The sequence below is a fragment of the Aotus nancymaae genome, unplaced genomic scaffold, assembly GCF_030222135.1.
Source record: "Aotus nancymaae isolate 86718 unplaced genomic scaffold, 86718_ANA_hifiasm-v0.15.2.pri h1tg000008l, whole genome shotgun sequence".
Classification (NCBI taxonomy): domain Eukaryota; kingdom Metazoa; phylum Chordata; class Mammalia; order Primates; family Aotidae; genus Aotus; species Aotus nancymaae.
This window is the reverse complement of record NW_026988419.1, coordinates 1,469,790-1,488,826: the sequence shown is the minus strand read 5'-3', so window position 1 is coordinate 1,488,826 and position 19,037 is coordinate 1,469,790. Positions and strand designations below refer to the sequence as shown.

Sequence of the window (19,037 nt, the reverse complement as noted above, 5' to 3'; positions counted from 1 at the left end):
AATCAAATTCAACTTGCCTTTTAAAGGCTTTTAAAAGCACAATCAGTACATTTGGTAAATTTAAGAAGTAATTTCTTTGACAAATCGAGCATTCCTCAAGTTGGCCAGTTGGGCTTAATTTCAGTGAATTAGCTTTCAACTAATGCAATTGTAGCTAATTGGACCTGGAGCTATAATTTTTATAGACTCTCATGGAGGGATTTTGTTCCACTTGATGCTGTTGTTATGAATCACTTTATCACTAGAGAAAACACATACACATGGCACTTTCTTTTTGTAAAACACCATTTCATGATGGCTGATATAACAAGCTCTTAGTTCTGCTTCAATGGAGATTCTGTTCTTCCCTGTTTCCTTGTGAAAAAAGAAATATATTTAATTCTCTCCATGAGGCTTCCCTCAGACTTCCCCAGACACTTCTGCCCATTGATAGATTTCCCCAACACCACACTGCTACCTGGACTTCCCAGGGGCCAAATCATCTCATTACTACGGCAGCATCGGCAGCTTCCCCAACTTGCCTTCTTCTCGAGTATATGGGGCCAGTGGAGAGAGCTTCCTTCAGTTTCCAGCTGCTCCATGACTCTATTTGGAATTAAAGACACTGTCATTCTCTAAATTTCCCCTGCACACTTGACTTTGCTTTCATAGGTAAAACAACAGCCAGGCTTTGAGACTTGGTTAGCCTTGAAATTTTAGGAAATCGTAGAAGAAAACAAAATGATACTTCCCATTTCTCCTACCAGAATCTCTGCAGATTCTCATCCCTGAAATTGTAAACCCATGATTTTCAAGCTGCTTTGATTGAAAGAGGTCTTCGATTCATTCATTCGTTTATTGAACAAACATGTATTGGAGCCTCCTCTGAGCCCTGTTCAGGATGCTGAGATGTAGCAATAGACACAATGCACAAGGCTCTTGCTCTTTTAAGCCTTTTTGGAGCTAACGTCTCAGTGAGGAGCACAACAGTAGATTAAGGATCCAAATAAACAAGAAATTTTTTTTTTGAGACAGGATCTCGCTCTGTCCCTCAAGCTGGAGTGCAGTGTGAGATCTCAGCTCACTGCAGCCTCAACCTCTTCAGCTCAAGTCATCCTTCCACCTCAGCCCCTACCCTTGAGTCCTCACACTCACTTGCTTCCCCCAACCTCAACAGAGGAGCTGGGACTACAGGTGTGTGTGACCATACCCAACTAATTGTTGTATTTTTTGTAGAGATGGGGTTTTGCCATGTTGCCCAGGCTGGTCTTGAATTCCTGGGCTCAAGCAATCTGCCTGCCTTGGCCTCCCAAAGTGCTGCAATTACAGGCATGCCCAGTTCAAACAATAATTTTAGTAAACATCATGATAAGCTAAAACAGGATGATGCGGGGAAGAGGCATTGGGTGGGAGAGTGCCAGCTTCCTTTAGGGGCGAAGGAGGTGACAGAACTGGGACCTTGGTGACAAGAGGGAGCTAGCCACTGTGATTTTGTAGAGAGACATTAAGCACAGAGAACAAAGGTCCCGAGGCAGTAATGAAGACAGCCTGCTCAAGGAACGGGAAGTCTGCATGGCAAGTAAGTGTTAGGAACAGAGGTCGGGGAGAGGCTGGAGTCAACAAACAGAAGCACAGGCTGCCCAGAGAGGTGGAATTTTAGGTGAACAGCAACTTCTTTAGTATAAGTATATAACATGTAATACTGGAATATACTCATGCTAATAGATTATTCATTGTTTATCTGAAATTCAAACTTCACTAGCTGTCTTGTGTTTTACCTGCTCACCCTAGGCAGGAGCACATCACTCAAGGCCTTACAAGGCCCTGTAGAGCTTGTGCAGGGCTGTGCCATGATCTGATTTCGGGCAGTGGAGGATGAATCCCAGGAGCTACTGCCCAAAGCAGGAGACCAGCCAGGAGTAGCTGTGGTTGTCCAAGTGAGACAGGATGGCAGCCTATGAGGAAGGCGGCCAGCAGAGGCAGGGGTCCATGTCTGTTTTGCTTCTTGCTGAGTCCCAGGTTATACACAGGCTCGGGCACATGAGCCTCAACAGATATCAGGTAAATGACCCAATGGCTGGGGGTGTGCAGGTGCTGAGAACTGGTGTGAGCTGGGACATGTGTGCATGGTAGAGTGTCAGGCTTGCTGCCTGACTGGCTGTGGGGTGAGGGGAAGATGAATTGAGGGTGACCCTGGATTCCCAGTGTCAGTGGCTGAGTGGATGCTGATGCCAGTTCCTGGGATGGGAAAGTCAAGGAGGAGGAGGAAGGAGAGGATGGTGAGAGGAGAGTTCTGGGCTACATTTGACTCGAGGGGCCATGAGGCATCCGAGTGCAGTCACCAACCACGGAGCTAGTGCTAAGAAGCTAGGACGTACATCGTGATATCCCATCCCTACTAAAATTATGAAAAGTTAGTGGGGCATGGTAGCGGGCATCTGTTGTCCCAGCTACTTGGCAGGCTGAGGCAGGAGAATCGCTGGAACTCAGGAGGTGGATGTTGCAGTGAGCCAAGATCGCACCATTGCACTCCAGCTCAGGCGACAGTACAAGACTCTGTCTCAAAAAAAAAAAAAAAAAAAAAAGAAGAAGAAGCTGGGATGTAGGGGATGCATTTGGGAAATCACTGAAAACTGGGGGTAAGGTCACAGCAAGTGAGAGTGCGGACAGAGGAGAAGAAGGCCAGGCTCAAGATTTAGAGGAGGAATGGAGAAGGAGGAGCTGGGAGGGGGCTGAGAATGACATCAGTGACATTCAGGTCTATTTTCTCAGATCCAAGTGTGAATGAGAAGGATGTAGAGCACCGAGGAGTGAAAAAAGTGCCAGAGCCTCCTCTGCAGAAATACTGCGATGCTGTCCCCGTGCAGGTCTCATGTAAAGATCTCTTTGCAGTACACAGCGTCAGGGAAGATTTGCAACCCCAGGTTAGGTTCTCTAGAGCCGGACAGAAACTTTTCCAGAGAGAGAATAAGGGAACCAGAGACTGGAAATATTTGGTAACACCTGAAATGAAGACACAGAAAGTGGAATTTTGAAATAAAAGATCAAAGATCCAAATATCAATACATCTATTACATGAGAGCAGGGTAAGAGTTTTAATAAACAAACCAAAACCAAAAATACTTCATTACCATTATATCTGCTTCATTGCAGGCCATAAAATAAGCCCATAGTTTTCCAATCAAGTTTCAGAAATTAAATCACAAAACAGTAGAGTGTCAGATATCCAAAGCATGAAAGGATGAAGCAAGCATAGATGAGGAATGTGTGGTAAAAATGGCAGTCTTTGGAGACAGGGCTCAGAGATGCTACCTGTAGCTGGTAGGATAGGTTCTTGAAGAAGCAGGAAAAAATTGCTAATCAATGTATACAATAAAAAAAAATGTCCAGGCCTACAAAAGAGCTAAATCTAGGTATTAAGAAGCTCCATAATCATCCACATAAAACAACAATCAAACAGCAACACTTAAACTTTTTCTTTTTTTTTTTTTTTGAGTCAGAGTTTCCCTCTTGTCGCCCAGGCTGGAGTGCAATGGTGCCATCTCGGTTCACTGCAATCTCCACCTCCCAGGATCAAGCAACTGTCCTGCCTCAGCCTCCCAAGTAGCTGATATTACAGTTGCCAGCTACCATGCCGGGCTAATTTTTGTGTTTTAGTAGAGACGGAGTTTCACCAGGTTGGCCAGGCTGATCTCGAACTCCAGACCTCAGGTGACCCACCCGCCTTGGCCTCCCAAAGGGCTGGGATTACAGGCATCAGGCTGGAGTGCAGTAGTGGGATCATAGTTTATCCATCCTTGAACTCCTAGGCTCAAGTGATCCTCCTGCCTTTGACTCCAGAGTAGCTGGGATTACAGGCACACACCACCATGCCCAGATAATTAAAAACAATTTTTCTTTTCTTAGAGATGGGGTCTCACTATATTGCCCAAGCTGGTCTCAAACTCCTGAGCTTAAAGCCTTGGCCTCACAGAGCTCTGGAATTACAGTTGTGAGCTACTGTGTTGAGCCTGAATCTCTTACAATGTTTCTAAATGACAAGGAAAAAGAAATTCAATGAATAGATTGTTGCAAACAGCGTCATAGCTTTAAAATTATTCAAACTCCTTGACAGTATAATAAAGATTCTGAAGCAGTATCTCCAAGGAAAAGGCTACTGACCTGGCAAAGCTCAGCCTAGATGTCATTCAAGAGCATAAAGAGTCTTTTTCAGGAAATTCTTAAAAATTTACCCATCAAATGCTCTACTCAGAAGGAATCCAAAAATTGTTTTTCAGAAATTTTATAGTCCTAGTGATCTTAAAAACAAGAAGCCTGCAGCTTACTGAGCAGCAAAATATGAATATACTCAAAGCAGAAAGTGTTCATTCTGTACTCCCATAACACACTGCGATGAAAATAGAAATAAGTCACAAAACTAGCCACAACCACCCAATTACCTGTACATTTTTAAATCGCCTTCTAAATTACAGCTAAATTAAAAAAACTGACACAATAATACATGGGGTAGGTGTGGAGGCAGAGTGGAATAATCAAACCACTGCATAGCAGAACACGATGTGATGCAGCCAAAGCACTACTTAGAGGAAAAACCATAGCTTTAAAAGTTCTATTATTAAAAAGTAAATAGGAGGCCAGGTGTGATGACTCATGCCAGTAATCACAACACTTTGGGAGGCCAAGGTAGTCAGATCACCTGAGGTCAGGGGTTTGAGACCAGCCTGGCCAACATGGCGAAACCCCGTCTCTACTAAAAACACAAAAATTAGCCAGGCATGGTGGTGTGTGCCTATAATCACAGCTACGCAGGAGGCTGAGGTAGGAGAATCACTTGAACTGGGGAGAAAGAGGTTGCAGTGAGCCAAGATCATGTCATTGCACTCCAGCCTGGGTGACAGAGCGAGACTCCATCTCAGAAAGAAAAAAAAGTAAACAGAATAACAAGTCAAACGTACAAACTGAGTCCAGATTGTAAGTTTCTTGAAGACACCATGGGTCATGTCCTAATCCTCTTGATGTTTCCAGGACCCAGCAAAGTTAATTTTAACCCAGCAAAGTTAATCCAGGACCCTGAAACGTTAATTTATTCAATATTCATGAACAAAGATCAAATGTGTACCAACTACATGCCAGGCACAGTTCCAGGAGCTGGAGATAGAGCAGTGAATAAAACAGAATCTTTAAGAAATCTCTGCTGAGCAATAACAGCAACCAGAAAGGAGAAGAGGGCAAGATGCTAAAAATAAAAACAGATACATCAGGAAAAATAGTCAATTAAGAGATTTTTAAACACTAGAAATGTCAAGGGATATTTAATAATCTGCATTAAAGATCTACAAATCACTAAATAGTGTACAGTTATGTAGCTACAAATCTTCAAGTTATAATTAAATGGAATGAATACTTTACATAAAATATAAAACATTAAAAGTACCAGGAGTATCCTTTAAACTTTCAAGGAAAAAATAGTGAGCATAGGGTATAGATTATTCCTGAATGACAAGAAAGTCATCTAATTCACTCTTCAAGAAAAATATGATTCAAATCCAAAAGCTAATCAAGATAGCCTGAAATAGCACTATCTCCAATTTCACTTATTAATATAAATGTAAATTGTTTCAGTAACATCCCAGCAAATGTAATTTGGTGACATGAAAAATGCAGGCTTTATCTAGGAGGTCACTCCAAAGGTGAATCAACAAAAAGAAAACACTAGAATTTTGCAGTAGATTAAAAGATTAAGGGAAACTATTTATGTAGATAACATTTTAAATTCATCTCTAATTTTTAAAAATCATTTTTTAAAAAAGGGATAGAGGTATACTTCCTTAGTAATGAAGGATGAATCAATGTAAAACTAATTAGTTACAATTTATAGGAAAACATTAAAATCATTCCATTAAACTTTTTTTTTTTTTGAGATGGTGGAGTCTCACTCTGTCCCCAAGGTTGGGTGCAGTGGCGTGGTCTCGGCTTACTGTAACTTCCGCCTCCTGGGTTCAAGCAATTCTCCTGCCTCAGCCTCCCAAGTAGCTGGGATTACAGGTGCCCACCACCACGCCTGGCTAATGTTTGTATTCTTAGTAGAGATATGGTTTCACTATGTTGGCCAGGCTGGTCTTGAACTCCTGACCTCAGGCGATTTGCCCGCTTCAGCCTCCCAAAGTGCTGGGATTATAGGCATGAGCCACTGAGCTTAGCCTGAGATACTATTTATCATCTGATTTTTAAATACTGTACGATAAATTTTTGCCAAAGCAATACCAAAGAAAGAGGCAAATAATTGGAGAAGCAAAAATAAAGGACATGAGGAAGCATGAGAAAGTTTCTTCTGAGTCCGTAGTTCTGGGTTCAGAGACTCTGGATTTGCTAGACAGAAATACAATGGGAATCTTGAGGAAATTAACTCAAGGGGAACAAGGAGGGAGGTGGCTGTCTCTCCAGGAGGTTCAGAAAGACCAAGCAAGGGATCTAAGCCCTCCCAGCTATCCCTGGGGCCAGATCTACTGCAGGACCCAGCCCTGTTCACCTTAGCATCCCTAGGGCTGCAGCTCTGCCTTCAGAGAAAGAGGAATATTCCATGGCATATTTAGCCATTTATGCCTCATGTTCCATTATTGGAACGCTAAGCATGTGGGAGTTATCTATATCCTAAAACTCAATGTCATCACCAAGGTCTGATTGCAAAAATTTAAAAAATTGCGACATTAGGCATAAATGGGTTAAAAAGAAAAAAGTTCTAAATGAGGTAAGGAATTAAACCCAGAGAACGACAACAATGAAAACCCTCAGCTATAACATGATTACTTAAAGAGTTAGAAAACAATTTAAAATGAGCAAATAATTGCTCCCTAGTAAATACCAATGAAAAAATATTAACTATGGTAAGTAAAAATTGCCAAGAAAAAAATGAAAACTCGAACAATAAAAAATTGTGTATTATTTCATAATGAAGTCCAGGTCACCTAGGATTAATATAATGTAATGATAATATATTATTATATAATATACATTATAGGCCAAGCGCAGTGGCTCACTCCGGTAATGCCAGCACTTTGGGAGGCTGAGGCAGGCAGATTACCTGAGGTCAGGAGTTCAAGACCAGCTTAACCAACATGGAGAAACTCCATCTCTACTAAAAATACAAAATTAGCTGGGTGTGATGGCACATGCCTGTAATCCCAGCTACTCGGGTGACTGAGGCAGGAGAATCGCTTGAACCTGGGAGGTGGAGGTTACAGTGAGCCAAGATTTCACCATTGCACTCCAGCCTGGTCAACAAGAGCAAAATTTTGTCTCAAATATATATATATATATGTATTTAAAATAATATCTTAGTATATATTATTATTATATGAGATTATATTATATTATATTATAATATAATGAGAATATATTAATAATGTAATGAGAAAAAAATACAACTCCTACATTAAATAAAAAAGCAAAGCAGGCTCAGGCTGGGCATGGTGGCTCATGCCTGTAATCCTAGAACTTTGGGAGGCCAAGGTGGGAGGATCACCTTAGGTCAGGAATTCGAGACCAGCCTGGCCAACATGGCGAAACCCTATGTCTACTAAAAATACAAAAATTAGCTGGGTGTGGTGTTGTATGTCTGTAATCCCAGCTACTTGGGAGGCTGAGGTAGGATCACGCCACTGTACTCCAGCCTGGGTGACAGAGTAAGACTCCATCTCAAAAAAAAAAAAAAAGGCAATATGTAAAGTTTATAATGATATATAAAATTACAAACAAAATTCCCAACATAAATTGGCAAGGGAGGAAAAACAGTTTATACAAAGAGAAATGCAGTAGCCATTAGCTAGAAATTAGCAGTAGAAAAACAATTAATGACGTTAGAAATTAAAGATATGCAAATTTATTCATCCATCTTGAAGTGCAGCGTTATACCCCTTAAAAGAGAGAGAAAGAACGGAAATGCAGTCATTGGAGCATTTGGGTCATCAGGTCTGAACAATGCTGGTGATATCATCAGTACCATCACTCACAGGTTTGGCAATAGTGATCAAGAGCCATAATCTCTGGTTATCCTAATTCTGTGATGAAAAATAAGAAAAGCTATGTGAACAAAGCTGTTCAAAGCAGACTTTATTTATATAACAAAGATCTCAAAGTAACCCAAATATATAGGAATTGATTTCAGCACATTTACTTGATAGGCTATATTGAAATCATTAAAATGTTAAGTATGTTAAAAAAGGGACAGTTTTTGATGAAACAGTAAGTGAAAAATAGTACTCAAAATTGTCTGCCCCACCATGCTTAAAACAATGGAGAAAGATGAGCTGTGAGCAGAGTGGGTACAGCTGAGGTTCGGAGTCGTCAATGGCTGTAACAATGGGAAAATCCCTCTGAGCCGCATGTGGGCTACTAAGAGGGGATTTGCATCAGAATCTACAGATCACTAGCACTGGGCAGCCCTAATATTTAAAATGCAGATTCCAGACTCAATCAGGCTGGAGCCCAGAAATTTGCATTGTTAACACCTGTGTGTGTGTGTGTGTGTGTCTGTGTCTGTGTGTGTGTGATTCTTATAAACACTGAAGGTTGGGAACCATGGATGACTAAGTAAAGTCATTTTGTGACTCTAGATTTGAATTTTCTACAGGCTGTAGTTTGGCTAAAGCAACACCCAGGTAAAATCAGGACTACACTTCAATTCCAGTTTGCTGTGGGTCAGGAAGGGATGGGGGTCGAGTGTGGGTGGGCCAGTGCTGGCAAGCCTTGATCTTTGCCCGGGCTTGTCTGTCTGGGAAGAATTATCTGCTTCTGCTGGATCAAGGGTGACCTGGTCTCCGGCTGGAGACCCTGCTGCCATGGAAGACTCTTCCCAGCGCCCACTAATTCTTGACGTTCGCCTTGTCCCCCGCCCCCAGCGAAGTTGTCCGGACCCTCCCATCCCTGGAGTCTCTGCAGAGGTTATTTGACCAGCAGCTCTCCCCAGGCCTCCGTCCACGTCTTCAGGTAAAGGGTCTTGGGGTTGAAAACGTATGATTAATACATCAGGGAGGAGGATTGAGTTAGCCAGTCCCAAGGGCTCAGGGGGAAGAGCGGAGCACTGCCCACCACGTGTTTGCTGGGCAACAGCAAGCAGGTATGCTGGGGTGGGAGCCTCAGCCCCTGGCCATCCCGGGAAGCCATCTCCCAATGCCAGATTTTGATTTGAGGAATAAAGATTTCAAATTATGCACCCATCAGCAAGACTTATTTGTGTCAAATAAGGGGGCAAGTAGGGCCTGTTCCCATCACTTCTTATCAGAAACTGAAAGGAAAGAAAAACAGGGGGCGCCTAAACTCTTGATCCCGCCTCTTGTCCCAGGAGGAGCAGGATGAAAGTGCCCCCAACCCCGCACCTGCTCACAGGCCAAGGTCGTTTTGTCCATGAAGCAAAGATCTGTGTATCAAAAGGTGTCATGAGCAAAGTTTTAGCAAGTTTTTTTTTTTAAAAGCAAAAGCTATGTCTCAGGAGAAAATACCTGCAACAAAGATTAGGGACAAAGGATTAAAGATGAAGTATTAACATATTTATTTATTATTATTATTTGAGACATGGTCTTGCTTTGTCGCCCAGGCTGGAGTGCAGTGGTGCACTCACAGCTCACTGCATCCTCAAACATCAGGGCTGAAGCAATCCATTCCACCTGATCCTCCCATGTATTAAAACCATAGTTACTTTTGCACCAAATAATAGCTGGGGATTACAGGTGCATGCCACCATGTCAGTCTCCTTTAAATTTTTTTTTTGTAGAGACAGGTCTCACTATGTTGCCCAGGTTGGTCTCAAACTCCTGGTCTCAAGCAATCTTCCTGCCTCAGCCTCCTAAAGTGCTGGGATTACAGGTGGGAGCCACCACGCCTGGCCATGTTTTTTTTAAAACTCCTACAAATAATTAAGCAAAAAGAATCCAATTTTTGCAATGTGGAAAGGCTATAAACAAGGCGGTTCACTGAAGAAGGACAAGGAGTAGCCGATATCGAGATGAAAATGTGTTCAACCTCACCTTGTTAGTAACCAGGAAATGACATTCAACGCTAGGAGACCTCTTCTTCCTATGAGATGGACAAAAAGTTGATGCTAAAGTTGATGGTTGAGTCAGGACTTGGCCAGGGTGTGGGGTGGAAGGGGTGCTCACAAGGGCTCACTCCTCTGCTGTTGGGAATGGAAATAGATTTTCTGAAAGGCAGTTTGGACGTTTGCATGAAAATGTTGACTGCAGGCATCCCTCAAGCCCACAGTTCCATAAGTAGGCGGCTTCTTAGGGACTATAAGTACACAAAGAGTAAAAGAAAAATGTTGAAAATCACGTAAACAGGCCGGTGCAGCGGCTCATGCCTGTACTCCCAGCACTTTGGGAGGCGGAGGCAGGCGGATCACCTGAGGTCAGAAGTTTGAGATCAACCTGACCAACATGGTGAAACCCTATCTCTACTAAAAATACAAAAATTAGCCAGGCAGGGTGGCAGGCACCTGTAATCCCAGCTACTCAGGAGGCTGAGGCAGGAGAATTGCTTGAACCCGGGAGGCAGAGGTTGCAGTGAGCCGAGATTTTGCCCCACTGCACTCCAGCCTGGGTGACAGAGTGAGACTCCATCTCAAAAAAAAAAAAAAAACGGAAAATCACATGAACTTAAACATAGAGAGCTGGTGGACTGCAGTGGTGCAGAATTCTATTCTAGGGTGTGAGCACTGCTCTGGAAAGATCTCCAAGGCTGCTGTTAGGTGGAAAAGCAAATGGCAGGATGATATAGAAGCTCTGATGGGAGTCTCCACGAGGAAATCAGACCACAAGGATTTAAACCCAGTGGGCCATGCTGGTCACCTCAACGCAGGGGTGGGAGTGGGAGAAGGGGCCTGAGCCGAGGGGGATTTTGAGTTTGCCCACATTGTTTGAGTTTTCTATGCAGAACGTGCATTTGTGTTCTACTTGTGCAACTTTTAAAATTCAGGGAAAAAAAAGTTTTGCTTTCTCTGAAGTGAGGGTTAATTTCTAAGAAAGTAAAAGCAAATCTAGACGAAACAGGGGCTCTGCCCAACACTTGAACTTCAGTAGTTTGAGTAGAAGGACACACAGTCAAGTCTTTGAAGTAGATCAGAAGAGAGACAAAGCCTGGAGAGAGAGGCCCGCTGTAGTCCCAGTGAGGGGGCTGCCCGGTGGACGCCAGGGCAGAGCAACCACACGGCGGAGGGTGGCTTCTGCTGCCACACTCCCCTCCCCCTTATGAGACTCTGAGTCTTGAAGAAAAACAGAAACTGTTGTTCTTGATTTGTCTTCAGGAATTCAGAAATCAGGGAGGGAGTTGAGGCTGCCTTGGAGAGAGGAAAGAACATTGGCCTGTGGCTCAGAAACACCTGAGTTCAACATCTGATTCACCCTCATGTATCCTTAGTCTCCCCATCTGTGAAATGGGGACAGTAGTATCTCTGCAGGGTTTGGTTAAGGAGTGAGTGAAACTGGGTGTATGAGACATCTGACTCTGGTAGATTCTCACCAACATGAGGCAAGACACGCTGGGGACACCCAGACCCCCATGGCACCCAGACTCCTGTGTGGTTACCTGAGGACTGCTGGGAAGTGGAAAACGTGATGTTATGAAAATGCTGGCTGGCCTTGGGGATGGAGGAGACCCGGGTCTGCCCTGTGTGAGAAGGGAGAGCCGTAACCTCGCATGGATGGTTAACCTGCCTGCTTCCTTTTTTTGAAACGTGCAACCTAAAAGCAAAGTGAAAAAACTGGGTCAGCTGATGTAAACCCTTGGGTAGCACTCAGACCAGTCTACCCGTTGGCAGGCTAAGCTGTGAATTCTGTCCTCAACCTTGACACTGGTGACATTTGGGACTGGATGGTGCACTCCAGAGGTCCTCCACATCCTGGCCTCTATCCATGAGATACCATTAGCATCCCCCAGCTGTGACAACTGGAAATGTTTCAGACATTGCCAAATGTCCCCTGGAGGGCAAAATCGCCACCAGCTAAGGACCACCGGGCTAGCCCTGAATTTAAATCTCAGGTCTATACTACCCGTGAACTCACCACTCTAACTCTATTCTCTCGTAAGCAAAACAAGGATTAGAAAAATCAAGACATGTGAGGATTAGATGACTTAATACATTTCAGATGTGCTTGGCACATCGTAAGAACTCAAGTAATCATCATTAGGCAGAAGTATGGGGAAAACTCCAGAATTTTTCTAATACTTTCTGTTTCAAGGACAAACGCCCTGTTTGTCAGTAATTTCATTTATGCTCTCTAATATCTTGTTATACCCCCTCCCAAAAGTCACAAATCCAAACAGAGAGCAGGGGGCAGAAAGATGCCAGCCTACAGTTGCATGGTGACTGCCCGGGGTGAAGACAGGTCATTCCAAATGTCTTCTGCTCGGAAAAGGAGGAGGCTTGAATCTGTGTTACCATTTCAATTATTTATGAGACAAATAACCCTAAAACAAGGGAATCCTGAACTATCCCATCTCCAGACCAGCTTTTCTTCTCAACCAATAGGCAGCCCTTCTGCTGTTCCCTTGCCTGAATCTTAGCTCCACCCCTTCAAGCCACTTCCCTGACTGACAATAACTATAGAAGAATTGTGAGCTTTATTAAGGAGCAAGGGAAAGACCAAAAAGTGGTTAGAGAAATGACTGACAATTATTAACTGCTGTGATGGAGGTAGTGATGGTTACTGGGAGGAGGCAATGGTGTGGTGTCTAAGGGTGGTAGTGATGGTGATGGTGGAGGTGGTCCTGATCACGGTGGGAGTGATGGGGTGGAGACAGTGGTAGTGATGATGATGGTGGACATGGTCCTGATCATGGTGGGAGTGATGGGGTGGAGATGATGGTAGTGATGGTGATGGTGGAGGTGGTCATGATCATGGTGGGAGTGATGTGGTGGAGATGGTGGTGGTGATGATGATGGTGGAGGTGGTCATGATCATGGAGGGAGTGATGGGGTGGAGATGATGGTAGTGATGGTGATGGTGGAGGTGGTCATGATCACGGTGGGAGTGATATGGTGGAGACAGTGGTAGTGATGGTGATGATCAGGTGGTCATGATCATGGTGGGAGTGATGTGGTGGAGACAGTGGTAGTGATGGTGATGATCAGGTGGTCATGATCATGGTGGGAGTGATGTGGTGGAGACAGTGGTAGTGATGGTGATGGTGGAGGTGGTCATGATCATGGTGGGAGTGATAAGGTGGAGATGGTAGTAGTGATGGCTGGATTGTTGGTGATTGGGATGACCATGCTGACGACTCTGGTGGTACTGTTGAAGGGATGCTGTAGATCATGGCAATGCCATTGATCACTGTGACAGAGGCAGCAGTGGTAATGGAGGTGATGACAGTAAAAGTAGTATACTAAAGTGGCTGGGTTGAAAACTGAGATCAAGAGCAAGTGCAGTCTGGCTGCTATACTGAGCAAGGGTAAGGTAAAGGAACATCACCTGGCTGGTGATAACTGTGGTTGCATTCTGCCTTGTGTTCACATTAGTCATACATGTGTCTGATTTTCTCATTCCACCTCTGAAGGGTAAGGATGGTGTTTTATTAACTCTACATTTCCATACCTGGCAGCATGTGTAACATAGAATAGATGCTTTGTAAGTGTTTCTTCTGTGAATAAGTGCATGAGACCATGCACTTGGCATCAGGTAGACAGGATACACGTGTCCTGCCATGCCATTTGCTAGCTGTGCGACCTGACAAGTTAGTTCATCTTTCTGGACTCTATGTATTTACTGAACTTCACTGAGCTTCTTCATTGGCCGGACAGTGTTCTGAGCCCCAAGGTTGCAGTACTGAGCACAGTCCTCTTGGTCTCCATTCTCATGGAGCCTCCATTCAGCAGGGAAGACATTCAATGAACACATATTGGAAGGCGCTAACTTTAGCTGGTGGTGATTGACATGAAACAAAACAGGGCAACTTGATACAGGTAACCTGGTGGCTATTTTAGACAGGGTGGTCAGGGAAGAACTCTCTGTGGGGCTGAGACCTGAATGACTGGGAGGTGCCCCTCCCAGGGGAAACAAAGTCTCTGGAGATGCCTCAGAAGGGAAGCTCACGGCAGATCCGACTTGAGGATGAGAGTGGCTTGGATCATAGGATGGGGGCGGCATCATACAGAACCTTGGAGGGCAGGGAAGGAGTTGGGATCATTTTCTCCTCTCAGTGGGGAAGAGCTGGACTGGGGTTTCAAGCAGCAGGGCTGGGTCTATTTTGGAAGTAGGATGGGAACACCGTGCAGGAGGTGTAGGAGGGATGAAAGGTAATATGCAAGGACGGTCCTCTAGTTTTGTTTAAGCAATGGAGTGGGTGAGGTGAGAAGCACCGGGGGAGAGGCAGATTTAGAGGGAAGAAGAGATGAAGATCTATTTTTTGGCCATGGGAATTTTGAGATGATTGTAGAGATCCCTGTGTCCTCATCTGCCAGGGGGGATAATAATAGCACTGGTGGGGCTGCGGGGAGGCTGGAATGGGGTGAGGTGTGGAGAGCGTCCAGTGCGTTGCCTCTCAGTGGTTCAGGTCAGTGATGCTGCCCTGATCCTCTTTCCCGCCTCTCCCAGGCTCCAGGTGAGGCCAATCCCATCAACATGGTGTCCAAGCTCAGCCAACTGACAAGCCTGTTGTCCTCTATTGAAGACAAGGTACTTGTGGGGCTTCTGTGGCTTCTCTTGGCTTCTCTTTGGTCCCCTCTTTGCGTGGAGAATGTCCAGATGCACAGGCTCAGTGCCCCCTTGACCCTCTGTCTCTAACGCTGCTGCCCACAGGTCAAGGCCCTGCTGCACGAGGGTCCTGAGTCCCCCCACCGGCGTTCCCTCATCCCTCCAGTCACCTTTGAGGTAAGTTGCTGTGGGACAACAGACCCTGGCCTTGGGCTTCCCAACTGGGCCAGAGAGACATGTTCTGGTTTCTGTGGAAACGGAGATTGGGGCTTGAGCTGGGGAAGAGCAGGGAGCCCAACAGGCAAGAATGGCAGTCAGTGGACCTGCATCTCTGTGATGGTGGTTTAATGTCAGAACGGGCACCCAGAGGCGACTGGGAAACCCCCTTCGGAGGGAAGCTGCAAGGGAGGAGTGTCTCATTGGCCCAGGTGCCATGTAAACTTTGTCCTTCTCAAAATGGCGGAGATGAGTGACATCAGACAGGGCTACAAAGTACTGCCTCCAGAGGGTGGGGAATTTGAAAAAAAAAAATGTGCAATTCCTGTGAGTTCCCTACGAATGACTGGATTTTAATCTCCAGGCTTGACCCAAAATGTCTTTTTCTTTACAATCCCCAGACATTCTAGTACATTCACCCCAGCACTGGTCCCACATTCAGGAATCCAGTCTGAGACCCGCACCCGCTCCGCCACACACGTCCCCACCCCAAAGTCCTTTCTAGCCCTGGTGATAATCCTTTATTAAGATAAATTTCCAGTTTCTGAGCATGCGTAGACAACTGTTTGGGTTTTTTTCTATTATTATCAGTAAATGTTCAATCAGTGGTTGTAACAAGGCCAGGGAGTTTAAATCTATTACTAAAATCCTTTCTGGAAGTAGGTGACACATCAGATTAATGAGTGTTGTCAAAGTCATCAGTGAATGAACCATTTCCCAGCAGTTCATCTGTTTCTGCCACCAAACCTGCTGGCAGAACACCTCCCACACGCACAGTGGACGAGAGGGACACCCCGAAAGTCTCTGTGATTCCCAGGAGACGGCTGTGGAAATGCGCATGTGCGCGCTGCAGCAAGAGAAGCCCCATGGCCCCATGAAGGACGCCCACCAAGGGTTGCCCAGCCACGTAGACAAGGGGCTCACGCGGGAGCCTTGCAGAAGCCCAGGCAGAACATCAGTGAGTGACACATCTCTTTCCCTTCCAAGGTGAAGTCAGAGTCTCTGGGGATTCCTCAGAAAATGCAGCTCAAAGTGGACGTTGAGTCTGGGAAACTGATCATTAAGAAGTCCAAGGATGGTTCTGAGGACAAGTTCTACAGCCACAAGAAAAGTAAGACCCCTGGCGCCCATCAGCCACTGGCCCTGACCTGCCGGTGGAATTCCCGCCCTCTCAGCCGACCTCTTGGAAGGCCTGCCCTGCACGTGTGTGCGTGCCTGCGTGCATGCATGTGTGTGTGTCTTCTAGTCCCCACCAAGAGCCAGTCTGATCCGTGCTTTCACCTCTCAGTTCCGGGCACAAAGCCCTGCACAGATGAGGTCTTGTTGACAATCGGGTAGTGTCGTTAGCACAGGATGAACTAAACTGCCTAAGTTCACATCCCAGCTCTGCCACTTAGCAGCTGTGTGACCATGACCTCTCTAGCCCTCAGTTTCCTCATCTGTAGAATGGGGATGATAAGAATTACATGAATAATATGCATAAGGCTCTTTAGGCTAGAGCTCAGCACGTGGTAGCCACTCAGAGAGTCAGCGGTTATTAGCAAGTTCTGAGAACCATCAAATCAACTCATCCATAAAATGGAAACTCTTCACACAACAAACGCATATGGAGAAGCTGCAGTGGGCAAGACACGGGGATCCGGGGCCAGCAGGACAGATGAGGCCCCACCCATGTGGAATGTATATTTTGGTGCATTGAGTGGCCAATAGAGACTCAAATACGTCTGTCAATACAGTGGCTGATCCAGCTACGAAAGGTGCTTCAAAGAAAACAAAACAGGGCAATGGGGTCGAGGTTAACTGGCAAGAGGGGATAGTGTAGAAGGGGCAGACAAGGGAGTTTCCTCTGAGTAAGGGGCACATCGGCGGAGACCCCAGGGCTGAGAAGCAACCAGTCAGGCAGGGGTCTGAGGGAGGAGCATCCCAGCTAGCAGGGCAGCATGTGCAAATGCCAGGAGATGAGCTCTGGGGCTGGCAGGCCAGGGCCTGGGTTAGGGAGGCCAGGCAGGGTGTCAGAAGCAGCGGTGTAGACAGTGCCAGTGCAGGCCACATGGGGCTGGGGATCAGCAGCAGACAGGACCAGAGGGTTGATGAAAGCGTGAGAGTTTTCTGCACAGCCTCCCGTTCTGGCTGATGGCGAATGGACATCTTTCTTCATTTGGGTGGCCAGTGGGTTCCCTTGAGAAACCCAATCAATGCACAGACCCTTCCCGTAGATAAATCCCGACCTCCACGTGATGGTGTACATCCTATGTCAGGTTTTAAGACCCCCATGAAGCCCTCAAATCCCTGTGGCTACAACAGCATTTTTTATTCTTCAGTGTCTCAAAGTTCATTTAGAGGGTCATGGTTAAGGTTGCCATACTTATCAGATAAAAATCCAGGAGGCCCCCAGCCTGAGAAACATGGTGAAACCCTATCTCTACCAAAAATAAAAAAATTAGCTGGGCATGGTGGCACGTGCCTGTAATCCCAGCTACTCGGGAGGCTGAAGCAGGAGAGTTGCTTGAACCCAGGAGAGGTAGAGGTTGCAGTGAGCCGAGATTGTGCCACTGCACTCAAGCCTGGGCAACAGAGTGAGACCTTGTCTCAAGAAAAAAAAAAAAAAAGAAAGAAAATATTTTGGGGCGGGGCATGGTGGCTCACGCCTGTAATCCCAGCACTTTGGGAGGCTGAGGCAGGAGGATCACCTGAGGTCAGGAGTTCAGGACCAGCCTGGCCAACATGGTGAGACCCTGTCTCTATACAAAAAAAAAAAAAAAAAAAAAAAAATCCAGGAGGCCCAGTTAAATTTGAATTTCAGATAAACAACCCATATAGTATATGTATATCCCATGCCATATTTGGGATATACTTATATACAACAATTCATAGTTTTTCTGAAATTCGAGTTTAACTGGGTCTCCTCTATTTTACCTGGTTGCTCCAGGCATGGGCAGCATCTTTGTTTTGTTTTTTTTTTTATTTTTATTTTATTTATTTATTTATTTTTTTGAGACGGAGTTTCGCTCTTTTTACCCAGGCTGGAGTGCAATGGCGTGATCTCTGCTCACCGCAACCTCCGCCTCCTGGGTTCAGGCAATTCTCCTGCCTCAGCCTCCTGAGTAGCTGGGATTACAGGCACACACCACTATGCCCAGCTAATTTTTTGTATTTTTAGTAGAGACGGGGTTTCACCATGTTGACCAGGATGGTCTCGATCTCTTGACCTCGTGATCCACCCGCCTCGGCCTCCCAAAGTGCTGGGATTACAGGTGTGAGCCACCGCGCCCGGCCTGTTTTTTTTTTTTTTTTTTAGACGGAGTCTCACTCTGTCACCCAGACTGGAGTGCAGTGGTGCGATCTTGGCTCATTGCAACCTCTGCCTCCTAGGTTCATGTGATTCTCCTGCCTCAGCTTCCTGAGTAGCTGGGACTACAGGCCTGCCACCATACCCATCTAATTTTTGTATTTTTAGCAAAGATGAGGTTTCACCATGATGGCCAACCTGGTCTCAAACTTCTGACCTCAAGTGATCCACCCACCTCAGCCTCCCAAAGTGCTGGGATTACAGGCATGAGCCACTGCACTCGGCCGTCTTTTGTTCTTAATAAAGTGGCATGCACTAACAGTGGGGAACGGGGAGGACCTTGGCAGGGCCTGTGTGTTCAGAGTCCTCTCTGTCCCTGTGTCCTTGGAGATAGGATGCTCTGTCCCCCAGGTATAAGGAGGGCCCCTCTCACATGAGGGTCTATAACCTGCTTTAGAGCAATATCAGAGGGTCCTTTCTGCACCTGCCATTGCTCAAATTCCTTCAGCTTAAACTATTCAACATGCTTAGGATGCCATATTTTGGGATAGTGCATCCTGAACCCCACTGATAGCACAGTGGGCTGCTAGTAGCCCAGCCTTGCGTCCCAGGTCAGCCACTTGTGACTTGGGTCTGGTGCCTTCTCTCTGGTCCTCAGTTTACTCTTCTGTCCAGCAGGGACAGTAGTAGCGTCTTGCAAGGCTGTCATGAGTCTTACCTGGGTGAACATCAAAGCACCTGGTGCCCAGCCTCCAGGAAGTGCTCACTACGATTGACTGCCACCACCACCATTATCATTTCCCTTCCAGGGTAGCTGTGAGGGAGGGTGATCTCAGGAAATGGCTGGGGATGACATCATAGCTGTCATA

General features: G+C 45.7%; 1 protein-coding gene across 3 annotated transcripts in view; it reads left to right on the top strand.

The window, feature by feature from the left end:
* The window catches only part of INPP5D (inositol polyphosphate-5-phosphatase D), a 147,517-nt gene that overhangs the window by 69,156 nt on the left and 59,324 nt on the right, over positions 1 to 19,037 (top strand). For all 3 annotated transcript variants that reach the window (XM_064372881.1, XM_064372882.1, XM_064372884.1), the window contains exons 6-9: positions 8,877 to 8,964; positions 14,565 to 14,645; positions 14,769 to 14,840; positions 15,867 to 15,990. In XM_064372881.1, coding sequence (XP_064228951.1) covers positions 8,877 to 8,964; positions 14,565 to 14,645; positions 14,769 to 14,840; positions 15,867 to 15,990 — 365 coding nt within the window. The remainder of the gene's footprint in view (positions 1 to 8,876; positions 8,965 to 14,564; positions 14,646 to 14,768; positions 14,841 to 15,866; positions 15,991 to 19,037) is intronic.